The 12,808-nt window shown below is 35.3% G+C and overlaps 1 protein-coding gene across 50 annotated transcripts in view; it reads left to right on the forward strand.

Moving 5' to 3' along the window:
• RIMS1 (regulating synaptic membrane exocytosis 1) overlaps nucleotides 1–12,808 on the forward strand; it is a 335,886-nt gene that overhangs the window by 217,655 nt on the left and 105,423 nt on the right. For 22 of the 50 annotated variants that reach the window (XM_049817970.1, XM_049817920.1, XM_049817954.1 and 19 more), the window contains 5 exons: nucleotides 2,626–2,688; nucleotides 6,094–6,171; nucleotides 6,514–6,627; nucleotides 7,090–7,179; nucleotides 12,699–12,782. The exons of 4 other annotated variants lie outside the window; for them this stretch is intronic. In XM_049817970.1, the coding sequence (XP_049673927.1) occupies nucleotides 2,626–2,688; nucleotides 6,094–6,171; nucleotides 6,514–6,627; nucleotides 7,090–7,179; nucleotides 12,699–12,782 (429 nt within the window). The remainder of the gene's footprint in view (nucleotides 1–2,625; nucleotides 2,689–6,093; nucleotides 6,172–6,513; nucleotides 6,628–7,089; nucleotides 7,180–12,698; nucleotides 12,783–12,808) is intronic. 24 more of the 50 variants (XM_049817935.1, XM_049817940.1, XM_049817936.1 and 21 more) reach the window with 4 other exon arrangements.

The raw sequence follows: 12,808 nt of genomic DNA on the forward strand, positions 1-12,808 counted from the left end.
AAAAAATAGAAACAGTTAACTGTCTAGAAAATTTTCTTCCAATAAAGCCTCAAACCATGATATAAATGATGATATATGCATGGGTTATGCTTGGAGAGCAGGGCTTGCGTTGAGGCTTTCTTGGACATGAGACCAGAGCCACAGCAGCAATGGGCCGGTGGATTTGTTCAGAGGTGTAAGATGCAGTTTACAGCTCTTTTCAATGTTCAGAAAACGCTTTTCAGAAGTTTAAAGATCAGACATGATGGATGTACGTGGCTTATTTGCAGAATTGAAAGATGAGTCCATGTACTTACTCTCCTTGAGTAATAATCTTGTCTGCAGTGGTCTCCTTTCTCCTGTTTTCATCTTTTCCCCAGATTTCTTCAGTTATGGAGACTGTTTAACCCTTGCAGGTTTCACTGTCTTTCATTACATAAAAGCAGCATCATAGGGAAGATCAAAACCAGCTTTTGTTGAGGAAGATTCTCTATTGCATCCAAGGATTTAAAACCCCAATCTTTATTCAGGGTTATGTATTAGTATCAATAGTAGTATAAGTATTATGTGTTGTTCATTTACTGAACCCCGCATCTAAACAAGTACATTCATGTAGATGCCTAACAAAAACCTGGTTTGAAAGGTAATTACCTCATAGTTACATGGCAGAAATTAGAGTTGCTGATCACTTCTGATCATTTTCTCAATGATCTGTTATTGGTCACAAATTAATATTGAATATTCTGAATAGATCGTTGTAAAAGTAGTTACTATAGTCTCTTACTAAAGCATCTGGTATGATAAATTTCCAGTGGAAGTGATTTGTCCACTTTAGCATTTTTTATATATATTTATATACATATATACACGCATGTGTGTGTATACATATATACATCTGTTAGGAAAAGCTTTTTATTAGGAAATCTAGCTAATCAGTATATTTTGCTCTGAATTTAGGATCATTGTCCAATTTTCAAGGGCATGGCCCTCTTCATATCTTTTTTTAGTGTTTCTTTCATTCCTAAATAAAATTTTTAATGTGAGTACTAAAATACTCACATTAGATAACACTTGTTTTAGAACAACAGTCTTTATTTTAAATGTCTCCAAACCAGACTTAATTTATTATAGAATTGTGAGTATCTTCTTATATTATCAGTAATCTACTGTGATGGATTCTTTTGCTTTGTTTTTTTAACTTGAAGATTTCACAGTGCATTTGCTATTTTATATCCCTTTTCTGGATGAATTTTATATTACTGTTTGCCATGGGCCAATTACAATAGATACTCTTTGGCTTAGCTAACGTAGAGTAAATATTAACGAAGTACCCTGTGATTTAAAATGGACTTTGCAACTACTTCGCAACTCTTAAGAAAATGGTAACTGTTTTTCAGAAGTGCATTTTAGGTGCATATAAATTCTGTCAGTCCTCTGAGCTTATGAATGGAAATTTTACTTAAAAAACAAACAAACAAACAACAGTTCAATTTTAATACATTTTGTTGCATCAAATCAGGCCAGTGGTTCCAGATGCAAAGCTAAATCTCACATGTGACTCGCAAGCTGTTATTTCAAGCTGCCCAGTTTAGTATTTTAGATAAATATTACCTATATTGCATCAATTAAATAAGTCATTTTATAATGGCATGAAGCAAAAAGCACATTGAACAACTGCTGCTTTATCTATTTTATAATCTTTTCTCTCTTTGTCGCCATAGTACTTCATATTATTCCCTGCTTCTTTTAAAATAGCATGTTTCCATGAAGTTTACCTTTAATTTCATATTTACAGTAATTAGAAGGTTTGGAGGTCGGTCTTTCTGATTCTGTTGAACTGCATAAAACTACAAGATTAATTCAAGGGATATTTAAAATCATAGTCATATTTACCATAGGCATAAATATGTATTAATTTTACCATCTTGCTGGCTGTAGCATGTGTTTGGTTACAGTAAATAAAAAATAGAATAGATGGCTGATTTTCTCAATTGGAAACAGCAAGAAACAAAAAAAGTCTGATGGCTGATTAGCAATTTTTTTGTTTCTTTAGGATTGCGTTACAAAACACTGTCAATAGCTATAAGCCAGATTTTATATTTGGCCAAAAGTAATATTTCCAGTAAACATATATTTTTGTTTTTCCCAAAAGGGTGACTGTTTACTCTTCTTATAAGATGATCTGCTGTAAATTAGTAGTAAAACCTCCCTGTTTTTTCATCTATAATTTTGTGGCTTAGGAAGAAAAAAAACCCCACAAAACAAACAACAAGCATAGTTCTTTTTTTTCTAAAGTATTTCTTCTTTAATTAGTTCACAGGAAAGGAGGTTATTAGAGAAACGTAGCTGTTTTATGGATAGCTTTTGTCATGAAGAGCTCTGAAACAGTACTTCTGAATTTTAAAAGGAGAAGTCCCACAAAAATAGGTGCCACGCTAAAAGGAATTTGTTGAACATGTAGTTATCACAGGCATTTTTTGGCTCATATTGGAGAAGTGCAGTCTGGGTTTGAACATTATCAGACTATCTGGGTAGAAGCTTCTTGTTTCTTTTTATGTTTTCATTTGCATATCATTGGCATAACCCATGTCATCTAATGCTTCATAATTATACCTGTTTCACTCACCACCCATCCTGTCTGTGCAGTGAGCTTCTTATGCTGCCCAGAGCAAAACGAGGAAGAAGTGCAGAGTGCCTACATACCATCAGGTAACTACAGGAGTTTGGTAATCATGAACACATCTGCTTAGTTGTCTATACTTTGTGTGCCCAACTTTTTTCCATAGTGGTATTAGTCCCACTAAGTAAAGAACTTCCCAGTACATTGTGATCCAGGTGTCAGTTTTTCTTTTTTGTTTGTTTTAATTCAGATTGAGATGTGTATGTATGTTTGTGAACTACAGTAGTAAGGATTAAAGCAGTTGAGGAAATTCTGATTTTGCAGTTATATTTTGTGATAGATTTTCTTTCTAGTCACAGAAGTCCTGATCTCCCAATGCATGACAGTGTTGTTATAATTTCAAACATTCCTTTTTAGTTGTTTTTGTGTTTTCTTTTATTTGCATTTTTATGTTTATATTACAGCCACGCAGAAGCCAACAATCTTTACTTGTTGTGACACTTAATCTCATGCTGATTTTGGTCACTTGTAGGGGCTAGAACAATGATTAACGAGGGCTCACTGGGAACTCCAGATTTGAGGAGTCTGGTATTACTTGGTTTTGCATCTACAAATTGTGCTATAAATTAGATTCAGGCATAAACTTTGTAGTTTGGGCTCATCTTCAATCTTCGTTAATCTCTCATTCCAAAACGTGGAGCTCCCTGTCTCGACTCTTCAGAATGTTGTGAAACTAAACGGGACTGAAATATCTTTATCTAGCAAATCTAATTCTGCCCCTCCCTGCCTTTTTTTTCCACCGCATCTGCTAACTTTGTTAAAAATACATGTCAGATTGTGTAGAAAATCTTCCATTTAGAATCAGTAAAAATGTAGGTTGAAGTAGTTAACCCGTCAATTACTTCAACCAAGTAGTTAACCATTTTTCTGTTCGGGATCTGGGTGTTGCTAAGAGTTTTACGTCAGTCCTATATGTTTGAAACCATCAAACTTTTAAACCCATGTTGTCTAATGTACTTACTCATTTACTTGGTGTAGGATTTTCCCATACAGAGTAGTTTGGGTTTTTTAATATGCCTTGGGTGGCTTTAATTCTCTTCATCGAATTTGAAACAGCATCAAAGATGCTGTGATAGGGTCCTATTATAAGGCACAGTAGTATAAAGGTAAAATAATAAATATGAAAACTTTCAAAAAAAATCTGTGCATCAGAGAAGCTGTTACATTAAAAATTAAGATTTTATTATCAGTAGAAAGAGTTTCATTCTCATACTTTATCTAAAAAAGCCTTTTCCTCAACATTTTAGGTTTTAAAAGTTAATAATTTATTTCACTCCCTGTTGTTTTATGTCCTTTTATTGTCATGCAATAGCAATCTTTCCTGCCTCCTTCCTATGGCCTTTCTCTTTTTGCTGTATCTTCTATAGCTTGTCCCCAGCTCTGTGCTTTTTCCGTTCCCTCTTAAAGATGATCATTTTCATTAGAATTCTTCAATTCACTTAATTCACAAAGTAAATATTGTATTATGAACTTTTGATGCACTTTGCCCAGCCACTGTAGATTTCCAATAGTTTTACAAATCTACTAACCCGTCAGGCCAGCTAACCAGCTAAAAATTGTGCATGGGCAACAATGGGGTTAAGTAAGCATGACACTGAATTCAGAGAGTACAGCCTTGTCTTGCCTTTTTCCTTACTCTAATTATAGCGGTTACTTTTTTATGATCAAGAAAAGTAACAAATCCACCCCTTTAAAGTAACAGTAACGGTACACTATAGAACAGAATGGTACTTTTAATAATGTATTGAAGGTGAATATAAGGGCAATAGAAGACAATAGATTGATTTTTAAATTTAACTCTGAGGCTTATACAGCCCAATCCAAGTTTGAATAATACTCAGAAAATTGCCAATATCCATCCTTGACTGAATAGTCTCAAAAACTGTTTCAACAAAAATTTGTTCTGTGCATTGGTTGCCATATTTTGTCCTTTCTCATTTGTAGTGGCCTGACATTTATTAATGTTAGAAACATTATAAAGCTTTATCCTTGTTTTCTAGAGAGCTCGCTGAATAATTGAGACAGCTTCAGCTTAAACTAGGAAAGAAATGTTAAGGGTTTAATGTTAAATGAAAGAAATACTAATATGGGATAGTCTCAGCTACAAAGTTAAGCTACATGGTTAGTTTAATACACCAGTTTAGAACGATACTAGTCCTAGTTGTCCATCCTGTCCATCTGCATGCAATTATTGACTAACAGCAGAAATGCTGGAAGGACATGTGTACCTATGCCATAGACCACGGCTTGTCACATTCCATGTCTTGGGTCACACCCACTTTGATTGCCAATATCTGCTAATATGCCAGGATTGATCTGATGGACAGCCATTCCTTTATTCCAACTTTGCAACGCCACAGTGACCTCTGCTAGAGATGGCAGCAGTGATGACCGCTCAACCTGTGCAAGAAGGGTCGAAGCTCCTCCGTTAAATCCCTCAGGGTTTTACAAACACTGGGGTTTCCAGGCAGCGACGTGTTTCATCTGTCTGTGACACAGCGGGTTTGTAATGTTGATCTGCTGTGCCTAGGTCCAAGCCTCAACAGGAATCAAAATGTTCAAAACCCTCAAGGCTGCTGGTGCTTCTGCTAACAGCACTGCAGCTGTGTCCTGGTAGGGTATGTGGAAAATTGTTAGAACTTGGTTATTAACCCTTAACCATTAAATGGCCATGATTCCCACTCAGAGGCCAATGTCTGCCTTTAAATTTCTCCCTTATTCATTGGGTAGAGCTGGATAACAAAGCAAACATTGCCTGTTCTAAAATCTCATGTACTGTAAGTGATATTAGCCACTTGTCATGTAACATCTCAGAGTGCTGCCGTGCTGGCTGATACAGTAGATCTCCTAGGTTTTTTAATTAGATTATTATTAATAGCATTTACTTACTGTTAAATATTGAAGCTAATAAACTACTTCCAAAAGACTTCCATATTCAAAAATGCCAGATGCTAGTACATCTCTCATTAAGTTTGTGATACTATATTTCACTGTTAAAGCAAGCTTTTCATGCTTAGCTACTGAAGAGGTTAAAATCTCTGTAGGCTTAAGTAAGGCATCACTAAGAGGAATAAAGACCAAGTTTCCTATCAACCTAATGCTGTACAACAGCTTGTATATTTTAATTAAAAACCTTGATAAATGGAATTTAGATTACTTTAATTTCAAGGGAAAAAATCTGAGCTGGCTAGTATTGTCATGAGTTCATAGACTGCATTAACAAAAGTGTAAATACAAAAATTTGTCCCCCAGATAGCTGTCCCAGTAGTTGAGAAAAACATATATTGAGGAACCTCAATACAGCTATTAAATGTAGTAGAGTATTATGCATTTATTTTACATTTTGGGCAGTCTTGGCTTACGTTTGCCTGTCTTTTTATTTCTGGCATGTTTTTGTGTTGTTCTGTTTTCTTTTCTGTTCCACCACATTCAAGAAGTTCTGTTAGGCACTATAAAACATTACCACCCAAGATGCCTTTACTAGAAAATGGTACTCATTGGAACCTATACAGGTAAGAAGTGTTCAGAGTCCCCTTTAAGTAGTTAGTTCCTTTTTAAAAAAATAAATAGTCTTGCTTTGTTAAATAAAAAAAAACAATTAAAATGTTTCATACACTTTTTATAACTGAGAGATAAGGGATATAATCCTAAAATAACTTCATATAACTGTTTAAATTAATCCCCACGTTACAAAAAAACCCAAACCAAGCCACTTTGTATTAGGTAGAGTTGTCTTCACTGTTAAAATTATATGTTGCATGTTTTTCTTTGTTACATTCTTTTGTTTATGTATAAGGTTTTGGTTACATGTCAAATTTATTTTAATTTTGTTTAAAAAATTTTAATTTACAAAGCTCAACTCTTCCTGCATGTGCTAAGACCAAATCCATGATTAGACAGGATATTTCACTCCTTCGTGATTGCCTTAATTCACGAATACCGAAATTTGGAGATGACCTACTGGTTAGGTAAGAAACTGAGGATTAATCCCCCCTCCTGTTTGGTATCTAATATGGATTTGCAGAGTAAATGAGCTTCACTGTAAAGTGATTTCACATAATATATAGTGTATCTCATCCTTTTATGTTGGCTTAAGATTTACTGCTGTTAATAAGGATTTTAAATTTATTGTTTGATATTTCTCATTCCACTTTCTTACAAGTGGATGTTGTTCTGTCTCATTCAGTTTTAAGCATTTCAACGATCTTAGCGAAATATTTCTAGCAGTCTTTTGTTTGCTTTTATTTTGTAAACAAATCTTGGCACTGTCATCCAGTCAGCTCTTTTACGTTTTCCTTAATTAAATCATTGTGATTCTGCATTTTCTGTAAAGAGAGCATTATTTTATGAGTTAATATCTAACATTGTATTCCTTTCTTTGTTTTCTTTTTCTTTCTCTTCTACCATTGGATGCAATGCACTGGCACTAGTGAACTACAGCCCTCCCTTGACAGGGCTAGGAGTGCTAGTACCAACTGCTTGAGACCAGATACTAGTTTGCATTCACCAGAACGAGAAAGGTATAAAATAAAAACTTATGAATTTCTTGTCATCTGTGCTGGTGATCTCTATCAGTTTTGTTTTTCTTCATATGACTACTCTGCATTCTTGTACATTCATGTCTGCTTTGGTATTTGTAGACATTTTTGCTCCCATATTCATGTATGTCATGTGAACTGTGTGTTGGAGTTTATAACCGCTTCTGGCTTCTTTCCTTGTTTCAGTTCAAGCTGTTGTCATTGTTAACAAAAGTCCTCAGTATGCTGATAATAGCATTGCAGTGTTAAGTATTTTGACAAAGTACCACTTGGTTCTTTATCGTCATCATCATTTGCTAAAAAGTATTACGTTTGTTTCTTGCCTGTTCTGTGGACTGCTAAGGCAGTGACATAATTTATAAATTATGACAAAACTCTCGTATTTCAAGCCAGAACTGTAGTTTGTGTACTGATGTATTTTCTACAAACCAGCCAAACTCCATTGCTTTCTTAATCTAATCTGCTGCATCTGCTTTTGCAATTACAAGGCAAATCGCTGCATTCAGTTTTTTTCACTCTGTGACATTATATTAAGGCTCACATAAGTCTTAAGAAGACATGTTTGCAATTTAAATGAAATATTGTTCTGTCATATATCGTGTGGGCATTTTATGGATGCTTTCTGAATTTTTAATATTACAATAGCTTCATTCAAAATCTTAGATGAACCAAATACTACTGGTGTGTTTGACAGATGGGATTGTTTCACAAGGGAATTTTTCCTCACCGCCTGTGTTTTTGGCTAAGAACTATGCCATTTTAGAGTGAGTGAGATTTTAGCTTCACTAAAGGCAGTAATAGGCTCCCATTGAGTGGGACTGTGGTGGAATTACAATTTCATCTGTGCGATACATATTGAACTAGCGTGGCAGTTAATAATGCAAAGTTGCTTTGTCAGTCCCCACAGTGCGGTGGTTATAACAGTTGCATCATTTTCATTATTGTGGGAGAGGACCTGTGAAGAAGGGCAGCAAGAATGTAGTTCTCCCTTTGAGATAAGGTTTCTCCTAAGTTTTTTGTGGAATTTCCCTTCCTCTCCTCCCCACTTCTTAATGCTCCTCAATTGGAACTTTGCTTTTCTCAAGTTGTGCCCCTGTTGCAGAGGAGTGACTAATGTTCTTCTGAGATAAATCAGATGGATCTGCACTAGTCCATTCCTTTTTGAGATTGAGCTCAAGATATCATAGATAATATATACATGGTTATTAAAAAAACAAAAAAGTATGACAGAAATAAGGCCACTCAGAATGAAATACAGGTTATCATTCTAGATTTAAAAAAAAAAAATCATAGCCTCATATTAAGAACTAAGTGTGTAGATATATACAGCTGTATTCGTCTACAAGCAACTATTTAATGTAATAACTTTTATTTCAAGATGCCACCCATCATTTGAATATTCAGTGAAACAGTAACTGCCAATTGTAAACTCTCTAATTAAAATATTATACTCAAAACTACACCTGTCACTGATGTTAACTAGTTCTATTGTGTCTTTCTAATTCATGCCCAGCAACCTCTGTCCTATAGGCACTGCACAGAATCTGCAGCATTTTTCATCAGCTCATTGTAAAGAAAAGTGTTTAGTCTGTGTTAATTGCCTCTACGGCTACTAAACACGTGGTTTTACCAAATCATCTGTGAGCCTGATCCAGAAAAATTGTCCATCGCTATGAAACTTTTTACTTGTTTCTTTTAGAAGTCCTAAATAGGTGCTTTTGACTTGGGATCCTTCGTGGGCGTGCAGAAAACTCTTTTTTAAGAATGTCATATTCAAATTTTCCACTATGGTTTTGTTGAAAATAAGACCTGTGTGGCTCTGACACAGGAATTAGGACAAACTTTTTTAAATTTATTTCTCCCAACATAGATGATGTTTTTCCAACACAGCCCAATTTTTGGAGGATGTTATGTTTAATGTATAAAACCCACCAAATTAATATTTTTGTTTTGGGGTAAGCTAATTTTAGAAGATTTAATTCTCCACTGTTGGATGTATCTGCTTACACTTCAACGTGAGGTTAGTGGTCAGTTGCATGTAATGATAGAGGAGACTTCAGTTTGAAGAACGTAGAATTAAGTTCAAGGTATTCAGAAAGCATTTTGTTCCTGTGCTGGACAAGATGAGAATAAGGGACTTAAAATACACTAAATTGGGTTCATCTTGAACAGTAGGAAAGCTTTTTTGAAAGCAAGTATGATGAAACACTGTAGTAGACAATATGGAAAAGGTTGTTTTGGCTTCGTTACTGGAGATTGTCTAAGAAGAGATTGGACAAACACCCATCAGGTGTAGAGTTGGTCCTGCTTGTAGAAAGAGAAACGCTACGTGGTTTTGTGAAGTCCAATCTATGCAGCACCACTTTATTATCATTATATTTGAGGGACCTATGTTAAAGGTATTGTTAGTTGTTTTCATGGTGTTCCCTCTCCCCCCACCCCTCAAATGGAATTGTAGATTTTATTTTAAAATTTAGACTTTTTAGACCTCAAAATATAAAGATAGACTTCTAAATGTGGCATTGTATATTTTCTTCAACAAAATTATGAGTGTACTCACCTATGGAAAATTATTTCTACTTATTCCACCCAATCTTTTGTCTTAGAGGGTATAAATTAGATTGAATATGAAATCAAGAGTTAAAATAGTCCACTTGAGCTTTTTTTAACAACTTGGTGTTGGCTGTGTCTAACTGATGGACAATAGAGTCCTGTTTCTCTGTGACAATGATTTGTTGGAAATGGTTTTGATCCTTAAACTATACAACATCATTCCTGTCATTTGGAATGGTCAGACTAGTTACTGGTTTTTAAGATGCTGCTTTGCCAGTCATTTTGTTGACCCATATATACCAGCAGAAAAATTACTTTCAGCAGTATATATAAATTTGGGATATATGAGTCGTTAGTTGCACTAAACCAAAACCAAAACAACAATAAAAAGACATTTCTTTTCTGCTGCTATAAGCCTCATCATTTGAGCAAGGGAAGTCTGTATAACTTGACTGGCAAACTGTCCTTGCCCTGACACAGGCCTGCCAAAGTTATTTGGTAAATGGAATCGTTTAGTACAGAACTTAATCCGTCATGTATTTCTCTTTGGCGCAGTATACACTAGGATACTCAAAAATATCCAGCCCCTACTGCATACACGTATACAGTTGCACCATGCCAGCCTTTATTTTTTTTTTCTCGCCTTTTTTTTTTCTTTCCCCACCCACCTACCCATTTATTCCAAGCTGGGGTTTTTTTGTTGTTGGTTTGTTTTTTTTTTTCCAAAATGATTGCATTGTTGAAGTTCCTGTGATGATCTGCAAGGCCATTGTTACTTTTATAATATAGTCATAAATATCCTCTAATGCCATTGAAAATGTTTTTGCTGCTACTACTTCCTTTATTATGATTTTTTTTATTGTCCTTTTCACTGTGTCGCAAATATTGTGCTTTTTTTCCTTATAAATGATGCACCATTTCTTTAGAATGAGGAAATATGCAACCCCCAGCCTCCAGTTAGGAAAGCACATAGGCGTGAGATTTAAGTGCAGTCTCTGAACTGATTCAGCAATGGTTTCTCATCGTAACAGCATCTTCCCCAGACTGATATAAGATTGCAGGCAGTGATAGTTACTTAATAATATCTAGTGTGGCGTTTATTTGCCTTCTAAGTTTCTTATGTTGCAAGCAATTGTGTATTTTAGCAGTTAGCGCCAGAGCAGTTGTACAGATTGGTACTGTTTGTATGCTTTGGTCCTGAGAGGTGAGTCAGTGGGGATCTGAGCACAGCCCAGGGATTAGTTCGTGTACAACAGGGTCAGCACATCTGCAAAATGCAGCCCAGCAGCTGTGGTGTTAGATTTGTTCTGAGGTGCTTTGCTGCAGTAGGAATCAAAACATTTCCAAGATCTTCAGGGTGTTTGCTATTAGCTGGTCACTACCACCTTAAGGTACAAAGCCGAACAGTGACTTGTTACCTACTCGTAAATAGGTAACAGAGACGTTGGAGCTGTCACTTGATCCAATTAAGACCTGTCCTGATTTCATGTTGATTTTTCTAAGGTTTTTTAGTAAGTCTGAAGTATTAGGTGTTTATATTGCATGCCTTTAACGGTTATGTTGAATATCACCATTTACATTTAAAATAATGTACAGTAAAATAAGTGTTTGCATTAGGTATGCGACGTATTGTTTCCAGCTCTTTTCAGCCGTGTAAAGGACTAGGTTACTGCATGTTTGTCTGCGTTGCACTGTGGCTCACAGTCATTCAGCATTCAGTGAAAGAGAGCATGTTCTCAAAGTTCATACTGCATGACCCAGTTAATTCTATCAAATGCTGTTTCATATTTGTAGTGGATATCAGCATATTAAGGGCTTTGAGTGCACTGATGCATTAACATTTTCTTTACCTCTTGCTTTGGAGAGAAAAAGAAACTAACTACTAACAACCTATTTGCTCTTGAAACTTCTCAAAGTTCTACCTTAATGTTCAAGTGATGCTAATCTCCTTGAAAACTTTGTTATTTGCATGTTCCATAAATCAAACCCTTTTCCTTATAACGTGGACTGGAAGGAGGCCTCAGAAAGTGAAATATTAGATAGTTGTGCAGAGTTTATGTAAACATTTTGCTCTTTGTAAATTTTCAGTATATTTTGATTTTGTAAATTGTTATACGTACGCAGCCACTTAACATCCCAACAGAATAAGCAACACCAGTCTGTAAGATAACATGTATCATTCTAAATTAAATGAGCTTTTTTAAAAAAAACAAACATGTAAAACACCAGTTTGCATTCACAGCTCAGGTCCTTTTTGTTAAATTGAATTATACAGCATATTCTGCTGGCATGTACTGCAGGGATACAGAGAAACGAACAGAAGAGGAAGCTGGCTGCACATGCTTTCTATATATATTTTTAAAGGAAAAAAATTACTCCAGTACATGTACACAAATGTGTGTAGCTTAGTTGTAGCTAATTAATTTACCTTTAATCTCTCATTGTGTTCCAGAAAAGGGTCACTTTATGCCTTAGAATTTTTCTTATAGTCCTTTATTTTTATTGAGAATGCATTTTTCAGTACAAAGAGCTAGCAGCCATGAACTTAACAAAATACCAGCCAGTAGTCAACAGAAAATGACCATCATATGGTCTTTGAAAATCTCTGCTAGTTTGGAATTACAACTTTCTATGCGAATGACAGGCTTTTAGATCATCTATCATTTAAGAATATTTGAAAACTTAATGGTACACTATGTAAAAGATTTATATCGGTGTAAATTCTGCATCTTTGGGCACACATTCTCTTTGTTTCAGCTGTAATGTTGCTGCAGTTAACAGCCATTAGAATAGCATACTTGGGGCTTAGAAAACTGCTAGAAAAAATAATTAAATGACACACTTTCATGACTTTTTGGGGTATTTTTCCAGTCCCAAATCCCATATATTTAATTTTATCACAAACTAAATATCCTGTTTTTTTCCTGTTTTATTGAACGGGCAAACAGGGGTAGATGGTCCCCCTCCCTAGAGAGGAGACGACCTACTAGTCCCAGGATTCATATCCAGCATGCATCTCCGGAGGATGACAGGTACTAGTCAACTCCTCCCAGTGGAA

Source organism: Accipiter gentilis, chromosome 15, assembly GCF_929443795.1.
Source record: "Accipiter gentilis chromosome 15, bAccGen1.1, whole genome shotgun sequence".
NCBI lineage: Eukaryota > Metazoa > Chordata > Aves > Accipitriformes > Accipitridae > Astur > Astur gentilis.